The 25,299-nt window shown below is 43.6% G+C and overlaps 1 protein-coding gene across 1 annotated transcript in view; it reads right to left on the bottom strand.

Moving 5' to 3' along the window:
- Nucleotides 1–22,026: 22,026 nt before the first annotated feature.
- The window catches only part of CFAP77 (cilia and flagella associated protein 77), a 230,978-nt gene continuing 227,705 nt past the window's right edge, over nt 22,027–25,299 (bottom strand). Inside the window, exon 6 of the mRNA XM_040324419.1 lies at nt 22,027–22,221. Within this exon, the coding sequence (XP_040180353.1) occupies nt 22,099–22,221 (123 nt within the window). The 3' untranslated portion in view covers nt 22,027–22,098. The remainder of the gene's footprint in view (nt 22,222–25,299) is intronic.

Raw genomic sequence — 25,299 nt, 5'->3', positions numbered from 1 at the left:
GGCGGCCATCTTTATGGTTAGAAGCGATGGACGTTTCTTCTGTTTTTCATCTGCTTGATATTTACTTCATAAATGTGAGTGTATCAACTTCTTTATTCTTTATTAAACGACTTCTTGGGATGTCTGCACTATGAAGTGCTTTCTTTTCTTTGCTGGGTTCTCCGCTAACAAAGTCGATTAAGGGCCTGATTATGCTCATGCTGCTGAGGATCAGATCTTAGGAGGCATACAGGATTTCTGGCTTATACCCTTTGCTGTTGAAGAGCCGCTATTGATATATTGCCTTGCAAGTTTTTATCTTCCTTTTGGTAAGAAGCAGTGTGTTTGGGTGTTGGTGGCGGTGTCCGAACCAGTTATCTGCCACCGCCACAATTTTTATATGGACTTTATTATTGTTCAATTACATTTAATGTTATGAGTGATTCAGTTCCCATATAAGCGTTGCACCATTTTCTATATAGTACAGGTGATGAAGAAGCTGTGGATATGGTACATGAGGCGATGTCAGGGACTGTGGATATGGTACAAGAGGACATATCAGAGGCTGTGGATATGGTACAGGAGATGCAGAGGCTGTGGACATGGTACAGGAGATGCAGAGGCTGTGGACATGGTACAGGCAGGGCCGCCTTAATAGCATCATGGGCCCTTGGGCAAACTTAATGCTCTGGGGCCACTACAATGGAGACAGTGCAGGTAAACAGACATCAAGTAGGTTCCTACAGACAAGCGGAGCTTCCCCTTTTGAGTGGAGCTCCACATTAACTACATGAACAATCATTCTGTACAGCAAAGAAACTGTGGGGAAAATATATCGGCACTCTGACCCCTCTACACCCCAGATATCCCCCCAGCACTCTGACCCCACTACATCTCAGATATCCCCCCAGCACTCTGACCCCTCTATGTTGCCATCACTTTCAGTGCCAACATGGGGCCCCTCAAGGACCAGCTGCTTTGGGGAAAGTGCAGGAGCCCCTCATGCAGCTGGAACCCCTGGGCAGTGCCCAGGTGTGCCCTCTCATTAAGACAGCCCTGGGTACAGGAGATGATGTCAGGGACTGTGCATATGGTACAAGAGGACATGTCAGAGGCTGTGAACTTGGTACAGGAGGACATGTCAGAGGCTGTGGACATAGTAAAGGAGATGCAGAGGCTGTGGACATGGTACAGAAGGAGATGCCATAGGCTGTGGACATGGTACAGGAGATGTCAGATGCTGTGGACATGGTACAGGACAACATGTCAGAGGTTGTGGACATGGTACAGGAGGTGATGTCAGGGACTGTGGATATGGTACAAGAGGACATGTCAGAGGCTGTGGACATGATACAGGAGTTGGCAGAACCTGTGGACATGGTACAGGACAACATGTCAGAGGTTGTGGACATGGTACAGGAGAACATGTCAGAGTCTGCAGACATGGTACAGGAGATGCAGAAGCTGTGGACACGGTACAGGAAAGCAATAACAGGAGGTGGTCAGAGTCAGAAGAGGCTGTGATGAGGCCACCGCCGAGACCTAATATAGACGAGTGCCACTGCTGCCTTACATTTAAAAATGGCACCGCCCGGCCATTAGGTCACTGCGCATGTGCCCACCTCCCAGAAAATCACAGAGTGTGTACGGGTTTTCCCGAATGGGAGATGCCAGCCCAGCCCAGCAGCCATATTTTTAAAGGGCGCCGCTGCCCTCAAAGCAACCCCAAGGCAGGTGGCCTTGCTGGCCTACTGGGAAATTTCCTGGTATCCCGGTAAGCCAGTCCCCAGGTCTGTAGCAGAGGATCAGAGGGTAGTACACTACTAGGACAGCTAGACAAATGCTTTTTTTGCACAGAGGGGGGGGGGGGGATGTCTTCAATTATTTTGACCACAGTTTCGTTTTCCTTAACAGACTCCCTAACGGGTCCTCTTCCTATACCAAGTCCCATAGCAGCTGCAAGGGCTGCCATGGCTATTCTTACACCACTGGCTGGTTACTGCAGGACACTGGTCATTCTATCTAGGGATGTCCTTACCATAATGTGGAATATGGGCCAGTGCCTAGGGGGTTAGAGGGGGCAGCACCAACCATCCCAATTAACCAATTGTGATCACTTTCAGGGTTCAAGTCCTGGGGAAAAAAGTGTGGGAACTCCCACCCAAGATCCACTCCCCCACCAAAAAAAAAAAATGATACGCTCATATGCATAATTACTAAACCGCATGTTTTTTTAAGCAAGTTCTTTCTAAATCCTGCGATAACTCATGGCAGACCTCTGAAATGTCTCCTGGGAACAATGACAAAAGCTCCCAGGAGACATTGCGGCATTGAGGAAGTGACGGAATACCCGCACACTACCCGATGAATCCATATACAGTAAGCGGCCAGTAACATAAAGGATTACTAAGGTTCGCCTGCCCCTGACAGTGACTCGAGCTGGGCATCGCCGCTTAGTGAAGGATTGGCTCGGGCGGCTCGGATGCTATCGGATGCTCTAGTCCTGCAAAGGGAACTGCGTTCCTGCTGTGAAAAAAGTGCAGGAACTCCGTTCCCATGCGTTCCCGCAGGACTAGAGCCCTGATTTTTCTCTTGGCCACCTCTGGACATTTGTGACTAAATTCAGCCAGAGAACTGTAGAGGGAAGAGATGCAGAGGATGGTGAGAGGAGTCAGAAAGCTCTTCATAAGAGACAAATCAGAAGATTCTTTATAGTTTAGGGAGCATGAAGCTGTCTCTGCTTTCTGTGTCTTTTGTTTTGTGCTCTGTACAGCTGCATGTCCTGGTGGCCATACATGCTTCGAAAAATTATTCATTTCTATTTGAATCAATATCTGCCAATAGGAATGATTAATCGATTGTTAACAACCCAGGGCCACCGATTAGGGGGTACCACGAGTCCTTGTGTACAGGACCTGGGCCAGCAGGGGGGGCCTCGAGCAGCATTGGGAATTAGATTTGGACAGGGAGGGTGATCGGTATGGTGGGGGAGCAGTTACAGGAACCAATCCACTGCATGGCTCTCTCTGCAGCAGCTGAAGGCTGGTAGGAAGGAGAGGAGGAGAAGTTTTCAGCTGTTGCACAAGAGATAGCGGTAAATATGTCATGTTTACTTCCAGCCACTTCCTTTCCTGAATGAACACAGTGATTGATCGGTACTCATTACTCACTGTGTTCATTCAGTTTGTGAATGAATAGGAGCCACTGCTTTCTGTTTATTCACTGTCCAGAGCAGCTGAGGCTGCAGAGTAAGGGACTGAGGAATCAATGTCCCTTTGTCTCAAAAGTGAGATGGTAAGCTATTTTACCAAAGCGTGATCCCCCCACATTCACTTCAACAGCGTGGTTTTAAAACATTGTAAGAAATAATTAAAAAATGACTAGCTCAATCACACAGGTTTCTGGGTCTATACAGTGTCAATGAGCATTTTTTACATATTTCTAGAGCCGCCTGTTACTCTATGAGGATCCAACAGCTATATGAACACAGCCGCAGGTCGTAATTTGACAGATGCGCAGATGTGGGTAAGTGGCCGCAAATTCACACTGTCTTTGTTTAGGGCCAAACACCTGTATACACACGACTGTCAAATTAGAACCTGCATCCCCAGGCCCGAAGGCTTTCACACTGAAGCGGTGCGCAAGCAGGAACGCTCCAAAAGTCCTGCTAGCCGCATCTTTACCGCGGTATAGGAGCGGTGTGTTCACCGCTCCTATACCGCGGTAAAGATGCGGCTAGCAGGACTTTTGGAGCGTTCCTGCTAGCGCACCGCTTCAGTGTGAAAGCCTTCGGGCTTTCACATTGAAGACTACAGGGCATGATTTTTCATGCGGTATAGCAGCGCTATTTTTAGCGCTGTACTGCATGAAAAACGCCCCAATGTGAAAGGGGCCTTAGATAGAGCAGGCAGGCAGGCTAGTCAGTTAGAGTTTCAGTGTGTAGATGATATATATGCATTCCAGGTGTTGTATATATATTCATACACTGTATTGAGTTTAGCTAGATCCGCTCTTCCTAATTTACTGACAGGCAGGCAGGTGATTGTGCTAGCTGCAGTATTTTAACGTGGTGTACTGTCTGTGTCCTCCTGACGAGAAATTCTCTATTCTCTATTTTCTCGTCGGGAGTCTCAATTTTCTCGTCGTGATTCTCGTCGGGCTGGTTTACAACGAGAAAAACTTTTTTGTGTATGCTTTTCCGAGTCTTAAAAACCTGCGCATGGTCAGAATCAAGTATGAGACGGGAGCGCACCTTTGGTAAAACTAGCGTTCGTAATGGAGATAGCACATTCGTCACGCTGTAACAGACTGAAAAGCGCGAATCGTCTCTCATCAAACTTTTACTAACATACGGTAACATGAGATTAGCAAAAGCAGCCCCAAGGGTGGCGCCAGTGGAATCGAACTTCCCCTTTATAGTGCCGTCGTACGTGTTGTACGTCACCGCGTTTGAGAACGACGAGATTTTGGTGGCCGGGAATTTTCTTTTCTTGTGCTCATGCACATTTCTTATTCGATTATATTTCTCATATGATTCTGCCATCATTGATTCGAAAATCTTTTTTTTTTTTCAAAAACATGCCCAATCACTGAAATTCGATGGCTGCACGAAAAATGGCATTGCTGGAGCCCACTAACGATGCAAAATGTTAACAATAATTCTTAGAATTGTTTTTCTAAAGAAAAGTCTTTCGGGATTCGACTCATGTATTGTATTATATAAATAGAAGGCTTTATACTAAAAATTATTTTATCTTTAGTTTTGAGTTTAGTTTAACCCAAAAAAAATATGTAAAATATTGTAGCTTATTAGTTCTTTCATTGCTTTTTTTTGCAGGCTCTCTTTCATTTCAAATACACATTCTGTAACATCGTGGATGAAGAAACAGAAGCTGCAGCTTGAATATTCATAGAGTTTCCACCAATCCCTGGGGAGGCAAGCCCAGAAGGTGGGGAGACAACCCATAAATACTGAGAATCCTGGTAGTCTAAGAGCAGAGTCCAGGGTCCAGCTGTCTGGGCCTGACTCCTGTGCTGGGGGCTCTGCCCCCTGGGGCAGAAGAGAGAGAGAGAGAGAGAGAGAGAGGAGGAAAGCTCCAGGACATCACTCAGTCAGTGTCTCAGCTAGGATTAGCTACAGACTTCAAGCCAAGCCAGAAGCAGCCTGTTCAGAGGAGTGGCCAGTGCAGCAACTTTCTGGATTCTAAGAGCTACTTTAGGGGACTGAGTGAGTACACACCTGCCATCATACCTGAAGTGACAGTGTAATGCAATACTGCACATGTCTGGGACCTAGGAGACAGCTTAGTGCAGTGCCAGGAGCACCCCAACATCTCTACTTTGGGTATAGGTAACTATTATTGGACCACACCCAAACAGAGGACACCATACCAACCAATGGTTCCCCACTTGTATCCCACTAATAGATTTTATCCCCATCCAAGGGGTCCCAACCGCAATCACAGTACCTACATACTTTTCTTGCCTACATACCCTATATCAGGGAGAGAGGGAGGGACATTCATCCAATGGCTTTTCAACTCCAACTGTTACTGTCCCACCCCTTCCTGCAGGCTACACTCCTATGCTCCTCCCCATCACATGTCTCCTCAACCAATCACCTCACACCTCTCCCTTTGAGCACGTTAGCTTGATGCTGTCTGACTCCCCATCCACCCTGTCATGCCAGCCATACGCTTCATTTGTTCCTCATAGCTCCAGGCCTTCCTTAGTGACTGAGTGAGTCTGAAAAGCATGCAATACACTATTTATTGATAGTTGTTTATGATGTGGGTTTAGTGACACTTTAAAGTTTGATTTATAATAAAAAGGACTTTAGCTTTAGCCTCAGGTTGGCAGTATTAGCTCATGAACACCATATGGACCCCCATTAGGACAAATCATTTCTCAATCATAAAGGAGTAGCTGATGGGACCAAAGCAGCGTTCCTGATGGACTCATGTATCATCTTGAGAATGTGTAACCTGTCTCTAACAGGTTAACGTAAACTGAACTCTTTTCACCGTTGAATCATTTGTTTCCGCCTTGCCATGACGTCCGAAGATGTAGTGAGGTCTTGCTCTGAGTGTCAAACACACAAGGTAATTTATCAAAGAAGGTTACCCAGTAACTTTGTAGAAATAAAAAAATGTGTATTTCCACTATTGGATTCAGTCTTTTATCCTTAAAGAACCCAATTAATCAAGAAAAAAACTAAAAAGTAAGGAATTCTCTGGTAAGGAGGAGGTATTCACACTGATAACCAGAGAGTGTTGATACAAGAATACCTGTTTGCCTTCTGGGGGAACAAGAAGGTTTTTTTTTCCTGGTGGAGCAAATTTGACCATGCGCCAAAGAATTTTTTTTTGCCTTACTCTGGATCAACTGTGGGTATAGGATTCTGCATATGGGGTGTTTCAACAGCAGTAAATATATCCATGGTTCCTTAAAGTGTTACTAAACCCACAACAGTAAAATCAGTCTGTATATGCAGTACAGCATGCTTGTTATACTCACTTTCGAACCAAAGGGGTTAATCCTGCACATTATCTAAAAATGCTGTTTGATCCCATCTTCTCTGATCCTCCCCTTCTTCCACTGTCCCCAATTCATCTCCTGATAGAACAGAGCCTTTGGAGTCACTGCACATGCTCAGTGTGGTGTGCATTGCTAGAGATGTTTTTTTTGGGGGGGTGGGGGGGGGGAGGGTGCATGTGATCAGCACAGGGCCAATCAGCACTGTCCAGACAGAGGATCCGGGGTCATGCAGCTTCGTAGGACAGTCAGAGGAGAATGAAAATTCCTCCTACAAGCTTTAACCAGTGCTCAGCCAGACACTGATATGAGTCAAAAGACTGCTATATACTGCTGATGAGAAAAGGCACTATTTAGCAGTTTATATTTACTAAAATAATTGCATTTCCATGTTCTGTGTACTGTGGGAGACCAGATATAGTGAATGCAGGGTCCTGGGTTTAGTAACACTTTTGGACCCAATTGTGACCATTAAAGAATGCTTTCCCTTTGTCTTTTTATTCCTCACAATGCTACTAGTATCATTGATGCTCTTTAAAGAGGAAGTAAACCCTGATGGGTGTTACTTCCTCTTTGTTTCCCTGCAAAGGTAAAGCATAATGGGCTACTATGCATCACATAGTAGCCCATTATGTGACACCTGCAGGAGAAGCCTGCCATGTCCCCGTCTTCCTCGCTAGTAGCGAGCGTCCATTCTTCACCCCTCTTCCTTCCAGGGGTGCGAACTCCAGCTCTGTGAGTGGACGGAGTCGCGTGATGTTGCGTGACGTCACTCCCGTGCATGCACGTGGGAGCCGATACTCACGGCATGACCCGAGTTAGAAAGGGTACAGCATGTGCAAATATCTCCTAGATCACGCAGGTCTGGGAGATATTTCAAGCACCTATAGGTAAGCCTTAAAGTGGAGGTTCATCCTAAAAACTAATTTTTAACATTAGAGCCAGCATACTAAGGACATTTACTTTTGGCAGGTAATTTTTTTTCCTCTGTACATACCTTTATATCCTGATTTTGTCCAGGGCGTCACCAGATTCCCGGAGATAGCCGAGCTGCGAGTCGGCACTATACGGCGCCCGCGCGTGTAGAGCTGACTGCGCAGGCGCCGTATAGTGCCGACTCGCAGCTCGGCTATTTCCGAAAATCTGTTGACGCGCGTTGTGCGACAGGGGACCTGTTTCACAAGCCGTCAATCATCGAACCGAAGGATAGGAACGCCCAGTCCCGCAGTCATCGGAACCCGGAAGCCCTGGACAAAATCAGGATATAAAGGTATGTACAGAGGAAAAAAAAATGACCTCCCGAAAAGTAAATGTCCTTAGTATCATTAGTATGCTAGATCTAATTTAAATTATTTTTTTAATCTAGGCTTACCTGTAAATTAAAGTGGTTGTAAAGGGTTGTGGCCCATATTTTGCACTGGAACCCACAGGAGTTTAGCTGTGTGGTCCTAAGCACGGAAAACCACAATGAGTTCACAAAGGAGCCTCCACAATGAGGTTGAAGGAGTTAGAAGCTTAATTTATGGCCAGAAAATGAAAGCTATTTAAAAAAAAGGCTATTACTTTAACAAAAGAAATGCTAAAGCTAGCCAGCAGGTACAGTAGGTACAGTACAAGTAGTGGAACTACATACTCACCGTCTAGCTTTTTTGAATGTATAAGTAAAGCAACCAACATATTTGGTGGACCTTGACGATTTCTTTATATGGTGATATATGAGGACCACACACACACAAAGGGGTGAACCATACATAGTGGAGCACCTATTTACTCACTATAAGCAGATGCAGACCCCTTTAATTACTTTTCTCCGACATGCCCAGGGAAGATAAGTTTCTCTACTACCCTCCCTTGGCAGCTCACAGAGGCCACACTTGCTGACGCAGAAGTAGCTGGTTACATATTCTGCAGCCAGGTGAGAGGCCCTCCATTGTCAGAACTGGTGTGTAGGCAGCTGGCCCAGAGCCTAGTAGCCCCTCCCTGATTTCTACCAGAGAACTGCAGTTCCTTTGGGGGTGGCGCTTAATCCTTTGATCTTTATAGCTGTTCACCTATGTTACTAGAGCTACCTTTGTCTTCACTGTGAGAGACACACCATAATAACAAGTAGTTGTGTTCTGTACTGTTTAACTAAAGAAGTGATTCTTGGCTTGACTCTCCGTTGTTTTAAAGTCTTATAGAGACTATACTTTGCAGCAATGTCACCCTTATTGGGTCACAGAGACAACGATGAAGAGTACATGTCTGTGAAGCTTTCATTATTCTGTAATGTATGTATGATTTTTTTTGCAGTCCATTGTTTTTAAATTTTCACCTGTTTAGAATACTGCAAGCTGCAGTTACTCTACAGTGCCTTTAAAAAGTATTCATACCCCTTAAATTTTCAATATTTTGTCATCTTACAACCAAAAAACGTAAATGTATTTTATTGGGATTTTTATGTGATAGAGCAACACTAAGTGCAGGGATGGACTGGCCATCGGGACTACCGGGAGTTTCCCGGTGGGCCGATGGCTCAGTGGGCCGGTTGTCACTGTCAGTGTCACTGTCACTCACTCAGTCATCTCTCGGAATCTGTCTGTGTGGATGCCATTTTACGATAACGCTTCTGAAACCGGCCGCGGCGCCAGCCAATAGACATCATTGCTGCCACGACCTCCCTCCCCCTAAGTTTACAGCCCCGTCCCGGCGGCATGACGTCACTCACGGCAGCAAGCACGTGGGGATTATCATGGGAGAAGCGTAGAGACTGAGCTGCCTGCTCCAACCAAGAGGAGCCAGCTGAGGAGGAACCAACAACTCCATTACAAGTTCAGAGACAGCAGCACAGTCACTCAGTCAGTGTGTAGTATCTATCGCATTCACAAGTAAGAAAGCACTAAGCTAAATTAAGCTGATGCCATCTGACGATTATTAACTGTGACTGTCTGTCTGTGATTTTTTTTTATATGCAGCATGGCGGGGGGAGGGGGGTAAATGCACTGCCACTGGTCATAGTAACTGATGTATTAATGTAGGGCCACTGGTCCCGGTCACTGATAAATGAATTTACTGGTCACAGTTACATATGAATAAATTTACTGGTCACAGTCACTGATGAATGAATTTACTGGTCACAGATGAATGAATTTACTGGTCACAGTCACTGATGAATGAATTTACCGGTCACTGATGAATAAATTTACTGGTCACGGTCACTGATGAATGAATTTACTGGTCACTGATGAATGAATTTACTGGTCACGGTCACTGATGAATGAATTTACTGGTCACTGATGAATGAATCTACTGGTCACGGTCACTGATGAATGAATTTACTGGTCACTGATGAATGAATCTACTGGTCATGGTCACTGATGAATGAACTTACTGGGCACGGTCATTGATGAATGAATTTACTTTTATAATTTATACTTACAGTGGAATATTTTTACTTTGTGCAATTGCGTATAGTTTATTTACTGTTTTTGTGTGTGTTTGCAAAAATAAAGTGGGCTGGCCTGGATGAGGTCCAGGGCCAAATAAGGTATCCTTTTATGAAGCAGTTCAATTGTGGTCTCATCTGACCAGAGCACCTTCTTCCATATGTTTGCTGTGTCCCCCACATGGCTTCTCGCAAACTGCAAACGGGACTTAATATGGCTTTCTTTCAACAATGGCTTTCTTCTTGCCACTCTCCAGATTTGTGGAGTGCACAACTAATAGTTGTCCTGTGGACAGATTCTCCCACCTGAGCTGTGGAATGCTGTAGCTCCTCCGAAGTTACCATGGGCCTCTTGGCTGCTTCTCTGATTAATGTTCTCCTTTCCTGTCCTGTCAGTTTAGGTGGGCGGCCATGACTTGGTAGGTCTGCAGTTGTGCCATACTCTTTCCATTTTCATATGATGGATTGAACAGGTTCTCTAACAAACCTCTGAGGGTTTCACAGCTGTATTTATACTGACATTAAATTACACACAGGTGGACTCTATTTACTAATTAGGTGACTTCTAAAGGCAGTTGGTTCCACTAGATTTTAGTTAGGGGTATCAGAGTAAAGGGGGCTGAATACGAATGTACGCCACACTTTTTTTTACATATTTATAAAAAAAAAAATTGAAAACCATTTTTAATTGTACTTCCACTTCACAATTATGTGCCACTTTGTTTTGGTCTATCACATAAAATCCCTATAAAATACATTTACCGTTTTGGTTGTAACATGACAAAATGTGGAAAATTTCAAGGGGTATGAATACTTTTTCAAGGCACTGTATGTGTGATCATTTGGCCATTCTGTTAAACTTGGTGTCTATGAACAGGATCGACCATGTCAGACATTGGTAATGGAAATGGTAGGACAATGGTGCCCCATAGTATTGCTCCAGAGGTAATTAGGCAACCTACCTCCCTTCAGTACTGATTCCCTTATTCCTGGCAGGATTCCTGACATAACAATTACCCAGATACACAGGGCCAGGGTCAAAACATGGGTGATTGAGGCAAGAGATTGCAGGGCCCGATCTGATCATATGGTAACCTGCTCAATAAACAGCAGGCAAACCAGGACATTGACACCTTAGGGGAGAAGCAAGAAGGATAATTCTATACCTCATAAGGTCAGGATTCCATTAAAAGATGGTTAACCTCTTAGAAGCAGTGTTTAACCAAGCATTCATTTTAGGGGACCTTAAGGCTCACTTTATTTGCAGAAAGCAGAGACGGAGACTGGGAGAATATATTCCAAAAAATGCACTGGAAATGCAAGACAATGCAGCAGATAAACGCATACGAAAAAGGGTTCAAGTAGGAAGATTTGGATAGGGTGCGAGGACAGATGGCTGAAGGAACATTTTGTAGATGGCCTGTTGTTTAACAAGGTCAGAGAAACCTTGCAAGAGAGAGAAAGAAGGAACCCCAATTTGAAATGTCATGAACTGTTAAAAGTGGCCACAGTAAGGCTGCGTACACACGATCAGTCCATCCGATGAGAACGGTCCAAAGGACCGTTGTCATAGGTTAACCGATGAAGCTGACTGATGGTCTCATGTGCCTACACACCATCAGTTAAAAAAACGATCGTGTCAGAACGCGGTGACGTAAAACACACGACGTGCTGAAAAAAACGAAGTTCAATGCTTCCAAGCATGCGTCGACTTGATTCTGAGCATGCGCAGCTTTTTGACCGATGCTTTTGCATACTAACGATCGGTTTTGACCTATCGGTTAGGCGTCCATCGGTTCAAATTTAAAGCAAGTTCTCTTTTTTTTTGACCGAAGGACAACTGACCGATGGGGCCCACACACGATCGGTTTGGACCGATGAAACGGACCTTCAGTCCGATTTCATCGGTTTTGACCGATTGTGTGTACGCAGCCTAAGGAGCAGAGACTGACAGGCTTGGACGTACCTATGATAATTGTAGGGGCAAGTTACCCACACTGAAGTGCAGACAGGAATACTACTTTGAGAGGCAAGGACCCCCCTAGAGAAGACGAACACCACCTTGATGGCTGCCAAGGCAGGCTGTCGAGTTGGGCCATCTCCAGAGAAGTCCATTCATTCTGTGCAGCTGAGGCTGCAGAGATGGAGATTGAGGGCAGTGTCCACAGTCTCTTTTCTCTGTCTCAAAGGTGGAACATCAGAGGTCTGTTTAGACCCCTGATATCTAACCAAAGCCCCCTAACGGCGCTCCTAAAAAAAAAAATTGTAAAAAAATAAATAAATAATAATTGTAAAATATGATAATAAAAGAAAGAGAACAAAAATAAAAAAACACTAACACCAGTGGCGGAACTACCAAGGTCGCACTTGCGACTGGGCCCTGACATTCTGGGGGGGATCCCAAGACGTAGATGCAAAACATGTGAAAGGGTTGTAATAAAGGGCCCTGCCTCGGGAGTTAAGGAACAGAGCTTAGACTAGCTGACTTTCCCTTCAATTAAGATAATGTGACCAAAATCTTAAGCATTGTCTTCAGTTTAGACATTTCAGCCCTCTCATCACACCTTATTTACCATTCAAGCAACTCTTGGCATAGCTTTAGGTTAACATTATGCTTTTACAGACAGAAAATGTAAAACAGACAAGCTTTAATAAAAGGATAATGTCACAGGAAGTTATGTGCCGTATTAACCCTTTACGCATGCACGCAACACAAAACGCATTTTTCCGCAGAGCCGCCTCAGTCTCCGGGGACTGTAACGGAACAAAATGATCACCAATTGCTCGCAGAGGGATTCTTTGTCTTCAGATATACAGATTGCTGTGTTGGGCTCTGGTTTTGCTCCAGTTTTGCGGCCCGGGAGACAGTCGTAAACAGAGCCCAAGGACTTTGTTACCCGCCCGATTGCTGTCTTTATATAGATGTCTTCAGATTGCTAAATGAAATCCCCTAAGCATTCCCAATGACTGCAATGTGCCACTTTACAGTGCATTGCGGGGCCCCTCAGGCTCAAGAGAGGAAGCGCTTGATAACGCAACCCTGATTTAGCAAATCCCAACTTTGCAGGAGAAGTTGCGGCTCTTTTGAGCGATGGTGCAGATCTTGACTGTTCAGCTTGTGGCAAAAGTAAATCTTTATTTTGATGTCAGGCATCTCTGTTTGTTTTAGTATAATAAAGGCAACTGCTCCGTCACCATTAATACTTTATGTGGCTGTTGAAACTTCTCATTTTTAACGTAAAAATAGAGAATATTTTACTGATAAATCATTAACACTTTCTCTGCTAAGGAATACAAAGCTCTTTTCTTCCACAGCCGGTGTAGAGTACAAAATGTTGTAAACACTTCCATACCGGGCCTATTCTAGCACTCCTCTCCTACATGTAAAAATCTGATTTTTTTTTGCTAGAAAATTACTCAGAACCCCCATATATGTTTTAGCAGAGACCCTAGGGAATGAAATAGTGGTCCTTGCAACTTTTTATGTTATATGCGTTTTTTTTTCATGAGTTAAATAAAAATAAAAACACTAAAGTTAGCCCGATGTTTTGGTATAATATAAAGATGATGTTGTTTCGAGTAAATAGATACATAACATGTCATCTTTAATATTGCGCCCACACGTGGAAAGGTGCCAAACTTCGGTACTTAAAAAATATCCATAGGCAACGCTTTAATTTTGTTTTACAAGTTACAGAGGAGGTATTGGGCTAGAATTATTGCTCTTGCTGTAATGTTTGTGGAAATACCTCACATGCGTGGTTTAAATGGCGTTTACATATGGCGTTTACATATGCTTCTATGTGCTGGGTGTTCTTCTTTAAAGAGGGCTGGGCTCCCTCCAGTCATCTGCCCTTCATCTATCCATCAGCATACATGTGCTTCCATTGAGGAGACCTTAAATTTTAGAGTTAGGACTGCAGTACACAGGGAGCCTTGACGGGGCCTGCAGCTTACGCATGTATTTACAAATGCGTGCAACTAAACCCCTGTTTTTAATGCACTGTTAGACAGGTGAATTTGGTTGGTTGCTGATTGGTTGGTAAGTTGAGCTTGGTTATTCTGTGTGTTTGTTGACATGCGTCCGCCCTTCCAATGCTCCTTGCTGTGAAGACCAGTCATAGGTAGGGGCAGTGACAGTTGTTTTTTGCGATGTACGTATGTAAAACAAAACGAATAAGTTGCGCTAAACATATGTGAATGTGAAAAATAAATGAAAAAATATATTAAGTGTCCATAAGTGTCCGATGAACAATAAAGATATGTTGAAAATTCAGGTTAATTGTTGAGTGAAGTTTTTTAACCGTGACTGGCAAACAGAACTCCTCCACCAGTGAAAGAATAAAAAAGCTATGCGCTTACCAGAAGGGCAAGCATTTAGGGCTTGCAGCTGGAATACCCCCAGCAAGGGTCTTAATGGAAACTGCTGCTGATGATCCAAGTAATATTCCTCCAATGATGTAGGCGGATATGGAATCCGAAAAACATGAAAGAAATATATATACAGCATATGGTGATGTACCGCAGATAACTCAGGATAATAAGCACACCAGGAAAAGCCGCCACCAAATAGAATCACCAAATAAGGGGGACTCTTACCAGATGTGTTAAATAAAGTGCTTGTGGCCAAACCCAGCCAGGGCCTTTAGATAATCTCCAAAACACGCCAGCCAAAGCACACAGCTTTCTCAGACAACCATGACGGAATATGACACCAGAAAGAAAGATGAAATCCACATAGTGAAGTATCGCAGAGATAGGTTTAATAAAAAGTAGATACACTTACATGAAAAGGAATAATGTCAGCGTTAAAAATTTGCGAGCCGGCCGGCTTCTACGAGCGCCCGTCCTTCGGGACCTAGACGCAGCACGTCAGAGCGTCTCCTCCTCCCGACGTACGTTTCGTCAGTATGTGACGTCGTCTGGGGAACGGGCGACGCAATGACGTGTCGCGTTTAAATACATAATAATAAAAACCTCGATATGGATGCAGTCCCGACCATCACGTGACGAGAATTACCCAATCATAGGACCGCAAACTAAAGCAAGGCGAATGCTGCGATAGACACCGCTGAATAATCAATGTGGTACCACAGCAGCACTCAAAATATTAACAAGGGTATAATGAACATTAAAATAATGTGCATTCTCGAGTCAAGCCAACCACTAAGGCTCAAGAATACCTATATAAGCTCCTAAAAAAATATCAGTAAATTGCGACTGTTAAAAAAAAAAAGATATATAATATAAACCGTCAGTGGGACAATCATGTATCCCTTATTATATGGACTCTAATAAGAGTCAGGGCATAAAATCACTTACAAAAATGATTAAAAATTACAAAGGTGTATAAATATAAAAAGCCAAAAAAAAGGTTTAATGATGGCCTTACTATTAAATATCCTAATTCTTATAAGGCATCCTCCATAAAGCCATAATGACCCCATGAAGGGTATATATTGTCATGAGACAAAAATAGGGAAAAGAGGGGATGGCAAGGGGATGGGGAGGGAAGGGAAAAAAGGGGGAGGGGGGGGGGATGGGAAGGGAAGGGAGGAAAGGGGGGAGGGGAAGAGGGAAGGGGAGAAAGGGAGGAAGGTTATCAAAATACCATCAAAAAAATATGTATGTATATGATAATGAGGCTCGCCCCATTGGAGGCCCACAACCATACAGCCTGTGTTGAGCTTGACTCAAGTTGGCACACAACAAATACGTATGTGTTTGCTTATGCATGCTTTATATTGTTTACTTTACTTACATTTTTTTATTTTGACACTTTCCCTTTAAAAAAAAATATTAATGTAAACATGCCTTATAATAGGAATAGGGCATGACAGGTCCTATTTATGGAGAGATCTGGGGTCTATAAATCCCCAGATCTCGCCTCTAGGTTGAAAAGCCTGAAAAAAAAAAAAAAAAACATCTCAGCTTCCCAGCCGAGAAAACTACATTGTTTACATCTGCCGAGGTCAGATGTGACGTCATAAAGTCGCGCACAGTATCCGAAGGTCATAGAGACTGCTGGGGACCAATTCTTCCACGGTATTCTCTATGGTAATTGGCCGCCGCTGGCCGATTCATTTTCCGGCTCGCTAACCACACAGGCAAGCGGGTAGAAGCACCAGAAGGTGTCGGGAGGGAGGAGGGGGACTTCCCTTCCCGCCGTATCTGAAAACAATCAAGCGGTTGCTATGAGGTGGGGGGGACGTTCCCTCCTACTGCCTGTGAAAACAATCAAGCAGCCACTATGATTGTTTTTACATGACAGGGAATTGTAAGCAGAAAAATAAGATTTCTGAATGATAACTGCAGCTGCAGGAATCATTCAGATTTGGCTACTTAAACCCCAGGACGTCATATGACGTCCACCTAAGGAAAAGTGGTTAAACAATGAAAATATTAAAACGATCGGCTAAAGAGAACATCGTTTGGATCAACTAGGTGAATCTATAATAATAATATTCTTCTTGTAGTATTACATTTTTCGTATGTGACGAAAAAACATGTCAAATTCACTTACTGAGACACTCCTTCAAGTATATGCATGCTTCTTGCATGATAGGGTTGGGTAGGCCATGCAGAGAAACATGGACTTTGTGGCTTAGGGGTCAATTCACTAAGCAAACTATCATATGCAGTAAGGGTATCATGTTACTAATTTGCATAAATTATCGCATGGGGTAAATGAAGTCCAAGTTAATAAAAATAAATAACAATTTTGCGTAAAACAACCTAAAAAAAAATTGGTGTGTTAAAAGTGACCTCTTGTAGTGGCCACTGTAATATAACCATAGGTATAATACTTTTTATTATATACACCATTATAACAAGTTAAACTTGGATAGGAACATTACAAATAAATAAAAATGTTAAAAAAATTATAAAAGATAAAAAGTCAAGTTTTCTTTAGGTTCCACAATATAACCATAGGCAGCAGCACAGAATTGGGCCAAAAACATATAACAATATAGTAAAGCGCACTTTTAACAGCTGTAGTAGGCCATACATTTACAAAAACACACATTTTTATGAATGTATGGCCCCTTTCACATGGTGAGACCGTTCAGGTCCGCCTGTCAGCTTTGTCGGCGGACCTGAACGGCTGCTCCATACATCTCTATGGAGCGTCGGTTGTCAGCTGACATCTGTCCCGATCCGATCCGCTAAAATCAGACGAATGGCGATATGTCGCCATCCGTCCATGGCGGATTGGATCGGGTGAGATCTGATGAAAACAGACATGCTGTCCGTTTTTGTCCAATCCCTCCATAGGAGACAGCAGGGCTGCACAAGCCCCTCCCCGCTCAATGAGTAGAGAGGGATCTGTCATCCACCAGCTCAGTGGAGATTAGCGGAGAGATCTCCCGTTGAGCTGGTGGACCGCTGAAAGTGGATCCGTCCCTGTGTGGAAGGGGCCTAAGGCATGATGGATTTAATAAAGGAGCGCAACACAGCTTAACAGCTATTTTCAGGCAACAGATCTACGTGGAAAAAGACTAGGGTTGCACCGATACCACTTTTTTAAGACTGAGTACAAGGACCAATACTTTTTTCAAGTACTCGCCGATACCGGTCACATTACTTTTTTTTAATGTCATGTGACAGTGGACTGTGTCAGTCATTTTTTATTAAAATTGTATTTTTTACAATTTATTTTTATTGTTTTTGTGTTACAATGCTTTTTTTTTTATAGTTTTTTTGGGGGGTGGGGGAGTGGATGGTGTCAGTGTTTTTTATTTATTTTTTTCAATTTTACCGTTTAAATATTTATTACAATATTTTTATTATTATTATTATTATTATTATTATTATTATTATTTTCTATCAGCCCTGAGGGCTTTTGGTGAGATATCAGGGGACTAAACAGACTCCTGACATCTCCCCCTTGAGACAGAGAAAGGGACTGAGGACAGAGATTCTCTAGTCCCTTTCTCTGCAGCTTCAGCTCCACTAAAGATAATTGATAGGAGACAAAGGCTCCTCTCCATTCATAAATGGAGACATTGTAAACACATTCTGCTCTGCTCAGTTATGAATTGACAGTCAGTGATCACTGCAGTCAGAAAAGGAAGGAGCCGGTAAATTACATATTTACCGGCTACTTACTCCGCTCTCCATCACATCCGGCTCTGCTCTGACACATCCGGGACAGGGTGGACCGGAGGAGCACGGAGGACACAGAGGGGGACCAGAGGAACACAGAGGAAGACTGGAGGAGCACAGAGGACACGGAGGGGGACCGGAGGAGAACGGAGGACACAGAGGGGGACCGGACAAGCAGGGAGGACACAGAGGTGGACCGGAGGAGCACAAAGGACACAGAGGGGGACCGGAGAAACACAGAGGTCATGGAGGGGAACAAGTAGGTCATGTAGGGGGACAGGAGGAGTGCGGAGGAGGACCAGGGGAGCACGGAGGGGGACCTGAGGAGCATGGAGGACACGGAGGGAGACTGAAGAACAGCTGGAGGAGAGCAGAGAGGGGGACTGGAGGAGCATGGAGAAGGACACAGGGGACAATCGGGGGTGATCGGTGCTGTGGTGGGGGCAGTTACAAGCACTGATTTCCCTGTATAGATTTAAATAAAGCAGCTGCCAGCTGCTTTATTGAAATCTATAAAGGGAGATCGGTGCTTGTTACTGCCCCCACCCACACTGATCACCCCCGATTGCCCAGGTATTGCGTCATGCATTGAAGCCTTTGCACAAGTAAAAGTACTTGTGAAAATGCTCAGTATCAGCACCGATACTGATACTATTATCGGTGCAACCCTAAAAAATACACAGCTTGGATTACCAAGCATCAGGAGACATAAATTTAAGAAGGTAGTTGAAATTTCAGTACCTCCAAATACAGATTACTCATACTTGCCAATAGTCCATAATTTCCTAGGACAATCCCGAACATCCGACCTATATCCCGATTATTTACTATCCCGGCATTTGTTCCAAAAATTGACTTTTTGCCTCTCTGTCACCCCCCCCCCCCCATCTCCTCCAGGAAGTACCACGGATTGGTCAGTGGGGGGCAAATCATCTTACTTATCTTGGCACACGCAGCAAGCTGTCATCAGAACACCGCCGTGGGACTCAGGGAAACAGGCAGCGAGCCGCTTTGCTTCCCGAGCTAGGAAGGAGCGGGCAGGGCCGTTAGCGTCACTGTTACTCTGATCCCACCCTATGGCATGCTGCCTGCATGTTGGGTAGTGAATTGAACTTTCACAACTGATTTACTGCATGCGTTATTTTATCGCATTTTATTTGTCGTTATACTAGCTCATTATGGCTTTGTCTTGCAGGTTTTTTTTTTTTTAGGGTTAACTTCCTCTTGAAGAGGGAGAATGAGCATTTTCTGCTGCTAAAAAGGTACAAGCTGAATTGTATATTATTATGCTATATGTTATAAGATAATAATTTATTATTTATCTATTTACTGTGAAATTACTGGTTTGAAATGATAACTCCAGTAATTTGTCCGTTAAGCCACCTGCTTGAGTACAGTTTTTGAAAATATAGTAAATTACCTTAAAAACAATATATATAATTTTGTATATTACTTACTTGTGGTAATTAACAACTTGTCACCCAGGCCAATTTTGGCACAATTTTGGAAATAAAATGGTGGTCGTGACAACTTTTTATGTTACATGGTATTTGCACAACAATTTTTCAACTGCATTTTTTTTGGGGGGGGGAGATATTCATGAATAAAAAAAACTTGACCTTGAAAAAGGGGACATACCCTGAAAGCTTGTCGTGAAAAATGATATGTTAGTGCAAATAAAAAAAACACTAAGTTAGCACGATTTTTTTGTATTATGTGAGAGCTGATGTTATACCGAGCAAATAGGTATCTAACATGTCACGCTTTAAAATTGCGCACACTTTGTGGAATGGCGCCAAACTTCAGTACTTAAAAATCTTAATAGGCGACTCTTTAAATATTTTTACAGGTTACATGTTTAGAGAAACAGAGGAGGTCTAGTGCTAAAATTATCGCTCTAGCACGAACGATCGGGTTGTATGTAACCTGTGTGTATCTAGCTCTGATGCCGCGTACACACGGTCGGTTTTCGGCATGAAAAAAAATGACATTTTTAAAAACGTCATTTAAAATTATCGTGTGTGGGCTTCACATCGTTTTTCGGCTTCTGATGTCGTTTTTCGGGTTGAAAAAATGAAAAAAATGTGTGTGGGCTAAAACGACGTTTTAAACCCAGAAGCCCAGAAGCGAGTTATGAGACAGGAGCGCTCGTTCTGGTAAAACTACCATTCATAATGGAGTAAGCACATTCATCACGCTGTAACAGACAAAAAAGCATGAATCGTCTTTTACCAACAAGGAATCAGCTAAAAGCAGCCCAAAGGCGAATAGAACTTCCCCTTTAGAGTGCCGTCGTACGTGTTTTACGTCACCGCGCTTTGTTCATCATTTTTCAAAAGTGATGGTGTGTGGGCAACATCATTTTTAATGATGAAGTTGGAAAAACTTCGTTTTTTGGACATGCTGAAAAATGTAATTTTTTTTCATGCCGGAAAACGACCGTGTGTACGCGGCATGATACTAGCCAGTGCCTCACCAGCCACTGACCTCACCGCACGCCACTGCTACAGTTACAGTCTCCAAACCATGTTCCTCTTCCATTGACTGTTCTTCATTCTCTGTAGAATATTACCACTACAGGCACCAGGGAACAAATAGCAAGAATACATCCAATTTAGACAGCCACGGTCAGTTTGATCTCTGCCTTTCTGCTGTATTTTTCTGAATCTGAATCAATGAAAAAGACTCGACTAAATGGTTGCAGCAGGTGAGGGGAATTGAAAATTCAGGAACAGCTTACAAAATGTGAAGGAGGCTAATGCATGCCTCCCAGCCACATATATTTTCACAACTAAGTACTGTACCACTTTTGGGTGGATCAAAAGGCCTTCTATAGTGGTTGTGACATAAATAGAAAGTAAAATGGAATTACAGATATTTTCTTAATTCAGTGGTCAGTACAATTTTTTTTTTACAATTTAAAATTTGAATGGAAACCTTGGGGGAGATTTACTAAAACTTGAGATTTACTCGGAATCTGGTTCAGCTGTGCATGGTAGCAAATCAGCTTCTAACTTCAACTTGTTCAATTAAGCGTTGGCAATATAACCTGGAAGCTGATTGGTTTCAGGCGCCCCCACATGGGTGTCGTCCTTTTACTAACTCCTCCCCTTTACAAATGTTTCTATGGCAATGACTCAACCACAGAGATGCTCCACCACAAAGTCTTCATTAACCTGGGATCCTTACATGATCTCTTAACAATAAACAAAATACAGGGAGAGAAGCAAAGTACTTTATTGGGACCTGGAGAAGGGCCTCTGTGATGGACACAGAGAGGGCTTCTGTTAGAGGGTCCGTTAGATGTTTGGCGCCCCCACCTCTGCAGGCGCCTGGGTGCAATGCACCCTGTGCACCCTGCCTAGGATCGGCCCTGAATGGTTTCTATGCAGAGCTGCACCAGATTTTGCGCTCTAGTTTTAGTAAAACCCCCTTGGGAATCTCTAAAAAAGTTTTGTAAGTTTGTGGCTGTAGATAAATCTAGGCATCACTTTTCTGGTGGGGGGGACAAATAGTTTGGAATTGTTTGTCATTCTCTGAAGATTCGAGGGAATATTTTCATCTGTCCTAAGATCAAAAATGTTAGTTGTATGGATATTTGTTAACCTCATAATACCGTATTAACTGTGAGTTACATGCAGATGCAGAATGGTGTATTCTGATTTTTTTAGAACCACCTAGAAACTTACAAAATGGTTTTAGGGACCCTGTTTGTAGCAACCATGTTGTGTTGGGACTCACTGCAGTTGGGATGATGTGCTGGTTTACCATCTGCTTTTGCTTAGAAATCAAAGTTTATCCATATTTGGATTATCCAGATAATAGCAGGTGAAGTCCAAAGAGATATAAATAGCTTTAAAAGTGATTAAACCTACCAGTACCCACCAAAACTCTAATACCTTTTTGGTGCTTATTACCATTAGGGAAGTCAGTGCTGGTTTATATTGTTTTTAGAGAAAAGCTCTACAAAAAAAATCCACAAATTATGTTACACACATTCTGCTTTATTACACCCGTAACAGTTAATTTAAGATATATACCAGCTTTAACAATCCTCAGCTGATATTATAGATGCCTTGGCCGTGAAGCCCTCGACGTGCGATGGCATCAGAATTGTGGGCACTAAAGGCTCTTTGCCGTGCCTTCTCATTTGGGAAAGTGTCCAGGTGAGGTCCAACCTGAAATCAAAGAATAAGAGGAGGATTGTTATTATTTTACAACTTTATAGTGATGAAGGAGAAAAAAATTACTTGTTATTTATGTACATAGTTTCAACATATTCAATGGCACTTTAATGTGAATATAATAGAATCAGTCCTTGCACCAGTGGGACTCAATTCATTTACAATTCATCTTAACCTTTAAAGGCCTGTAAACATATCAGTATATGTGTAAATTATAGTCAAAAACAATAGTACCTAAAGAATACTTGCTAAAACACAAAGGGGCATTCAAACTCCATGCAGTTAGAGCCCCAATTAGAAGAAACCTTAGGCAACCTCAAGGCAACGTTGCTAATTACTAAGTCTATTGGTCACTTAACAGATTAACAGATTATACTCAGATTATACTACAAACCTTGCACAACCTCTTTTAGATGTACGCTAAATTGGATTTGGTCTTAAAATGTGAAACTGTAAGGTCCACCAAAGCATTTTATCCAGCATTACAGATACAGATAACTTGTGGTACCATTGTCAACTTGACTGTTTCTCCTGCAGCTCCCAACCGCTACATCCTCACAGGTTCGAGCGCTTGACTGTCCTGACCTGGACAATACAGTGCACCATGCACCTCACAGCTCCCTTCACACACTGACCCCCATTGGGAGGGTGTGACCTTGGACCTTTAACTCTGTTTCCAACATAAACCTAGCACACACTTGCATCTTTAGTGTGCCTGTTTTGTACACAATCTGGCCCAGACCGCCATTTTAAGCAGTGGCATGGGCTCAACCTGCCACAGAGGGTACTGATTTAAAGTGTAGGTTCTTGCAGGCAACACATGTAAAACTATTATGGTAGATGTGACAGGTTCACTTTTAGGAGTCCAACAAGACAAAACACCTGCTGTGCATGAGTGTAATGGTGATCTGGCATCAGTTCTTCATATACATCTACTTCTAAACGGCAAATACGGACACGCCATGGTTTGCTGCCCTTTTAAGACTGGGAAAGCCCCAATAACGCTCTACAAAAACACAGAGAGAGCGCAATATCCCAATGTGATATTTATTGTAAGATAAAAATAAATCCACTTCTAAACGGCAAATACGGGCACGCCATGGTTTGCTGCCCTTTTAAGACTGGGAAAGCCCCAATAACGCTCTACAAAAACACAGAGAGAGTGCAATATCCCAATGCGATATTTATTGTAAGATAAAAATAAATCTACTCACATACACTAAATCAGACAAAACTCATCAAAATATCATAATTAGTTGGTCCACTTGGTTAGCTCCTGGGCTTGGGAGGACACCACCTGGATCCTCACTGGCTTATGTGTTTAAAGGGTAGAACCTTCTTCTTTAGAGCCAAACCCTCTGGCTCCTGGGTATTACCCAACCAGTGAGTCTTCCCAAGAACAGGAGCACGTGGAGTGGACCGACTAAGGCCCCGTACACATGTCTGAGAAACTCGACAGGCAAAACACATAGTTTTGCTCGTCGAGTTCCTTGTGAAGCCGCCGAGGATCTCGGCAAGCAAAGTTTCCTCATTAAAGGGGAGTTCCAGCCATTTGTATGTTTATTAAAAGTCAGCAGCAACAAAAAGTGTTGCTGCTGGCTTTTAATAAACAGGCACTTACCTGCTCCAGCGCTCCAGCGACGCGCCGGCCGGCGTCTTCATCTTCAGTGTGGGCACCCGGCCGTGACAGCTTTCGGCTTCACGGCCGGGCACCCACTGCGCATGCGCGAGCGCGAGCGGCGCGGCACTGCGCGAGCGGCGCGGCCCGGCGCCGCGCCGTGTAATTGGCCAGGAGATCGCCTAGGACCTGTGACGTGTCCTAGGCGATCGCCTACAGCAGCCACTTCCTGAAGGCGACTAAGCTTAGTCGCCTACAGGAAGGAGGAAGTGGGACAGGAAGTCCCACTCGTGCTGAAGCCCCCACTCCCCCCCCAAAAAAATTACATGCCAAATGTGGCATGTAAGGGGGAGAGGAGTGGATTGAGAGGAAGTTCCAAATTTGGGTGGAACTCCTCTTTAACTAACGAGGAAATAGAGAACATGTTCTCTATTTGGCCCGACGAGATCCTCGTCGGTTTCCTCGGCCAAAAGTGTACAGACGACCGGGTTTCTCGGCAGAATACGGCTCCGATCGAGTTTCTGGCTGAATTCTGCCGAGAAACTTGGTCGTGTGTTTGGGGCCTAACTCTGATATTTTGATGAGTTTAGTCTGATATGGTGTCTGTGAGTAGATTTATTTTAATCTTGTAATAAAGGTCCCTTTTAGGAGTTCACAGGGTGTAAATTACCACTGACAGCATTTACACAAGGAGTCTACTGTCGGTAGATAACACCACGATTTGTTTTTTTAACAGTCACAGTTGTTGGACCAAAGTGGGTAGACCTCATCACTGAAACCCTTAAGACATTTTTAAAGGCAGCATGTGATTCAACTTCAATGCAGGCACAGAAACCAAAAATATCAGTTTTGGGTGGAACTGGCCTTCAAATTTTATTAAGCTAGACTGTTGCAAGCAATCCTTAACTGTGTCATGTTGTTTGCGCAGCAGGTCTAAAGATGACCTAAGCTGAGATGATTCAGTGAATGAACAGCATTCATGCCAACGCAAGCTGAGCTCACACTCCCCCCATTCCGGCGCACGCTGTGTAGAGTTAAGGGTAACAAGCACCCACCTATTCCGATACCCATGACACATACACATTTAGATGCAAATGATTTTGTGAAGCCGTCACTGTGATGCTTGACAGGGTATAATGAGAATTGCTAAATGTTTTATGAGGTCAACATGCAGCTTCCTGAGCAGCTGTCAAACAAGAAAGAATTTAGCAAAGAGTGGAAAAACTTCCGTCACCTCATTAAACCCGACAGGCTCGGACTGAGCGCATCCACCATCAATACGCCGGCCGTTTGGTGTCAGTAATTTGCAGCGGGGAGAAGAAGGAGAAGAAGAAGTGAAGAAAAGAGAATGCAGAGAGAGTGAGAGAGAGAGACGCTGGGGCCTTGGGGGAGGCTGGGGAATAGGATGTTCACTAGGAGCACTTCTCCTCCTAATTGGAAGCAATGGGCATTAT

This window comes from Rana temporaria, chromosome 9 (genome assembly GCF_905171775.1).
Source record: "Rana temporaria chromosome 9, aRanTem1.1, whole genome shotgun sequence".
NCBI lineage: Eukaryota > Metazoa > Chordata > Amphibia > Anura > Ranidae > Rana > Rana temporaria.
The sequence above is the reverse complement of the archived record's forward strand: the minus strand, read 5'-3'. Positions and strand labels throughout refer to the sequence as shown.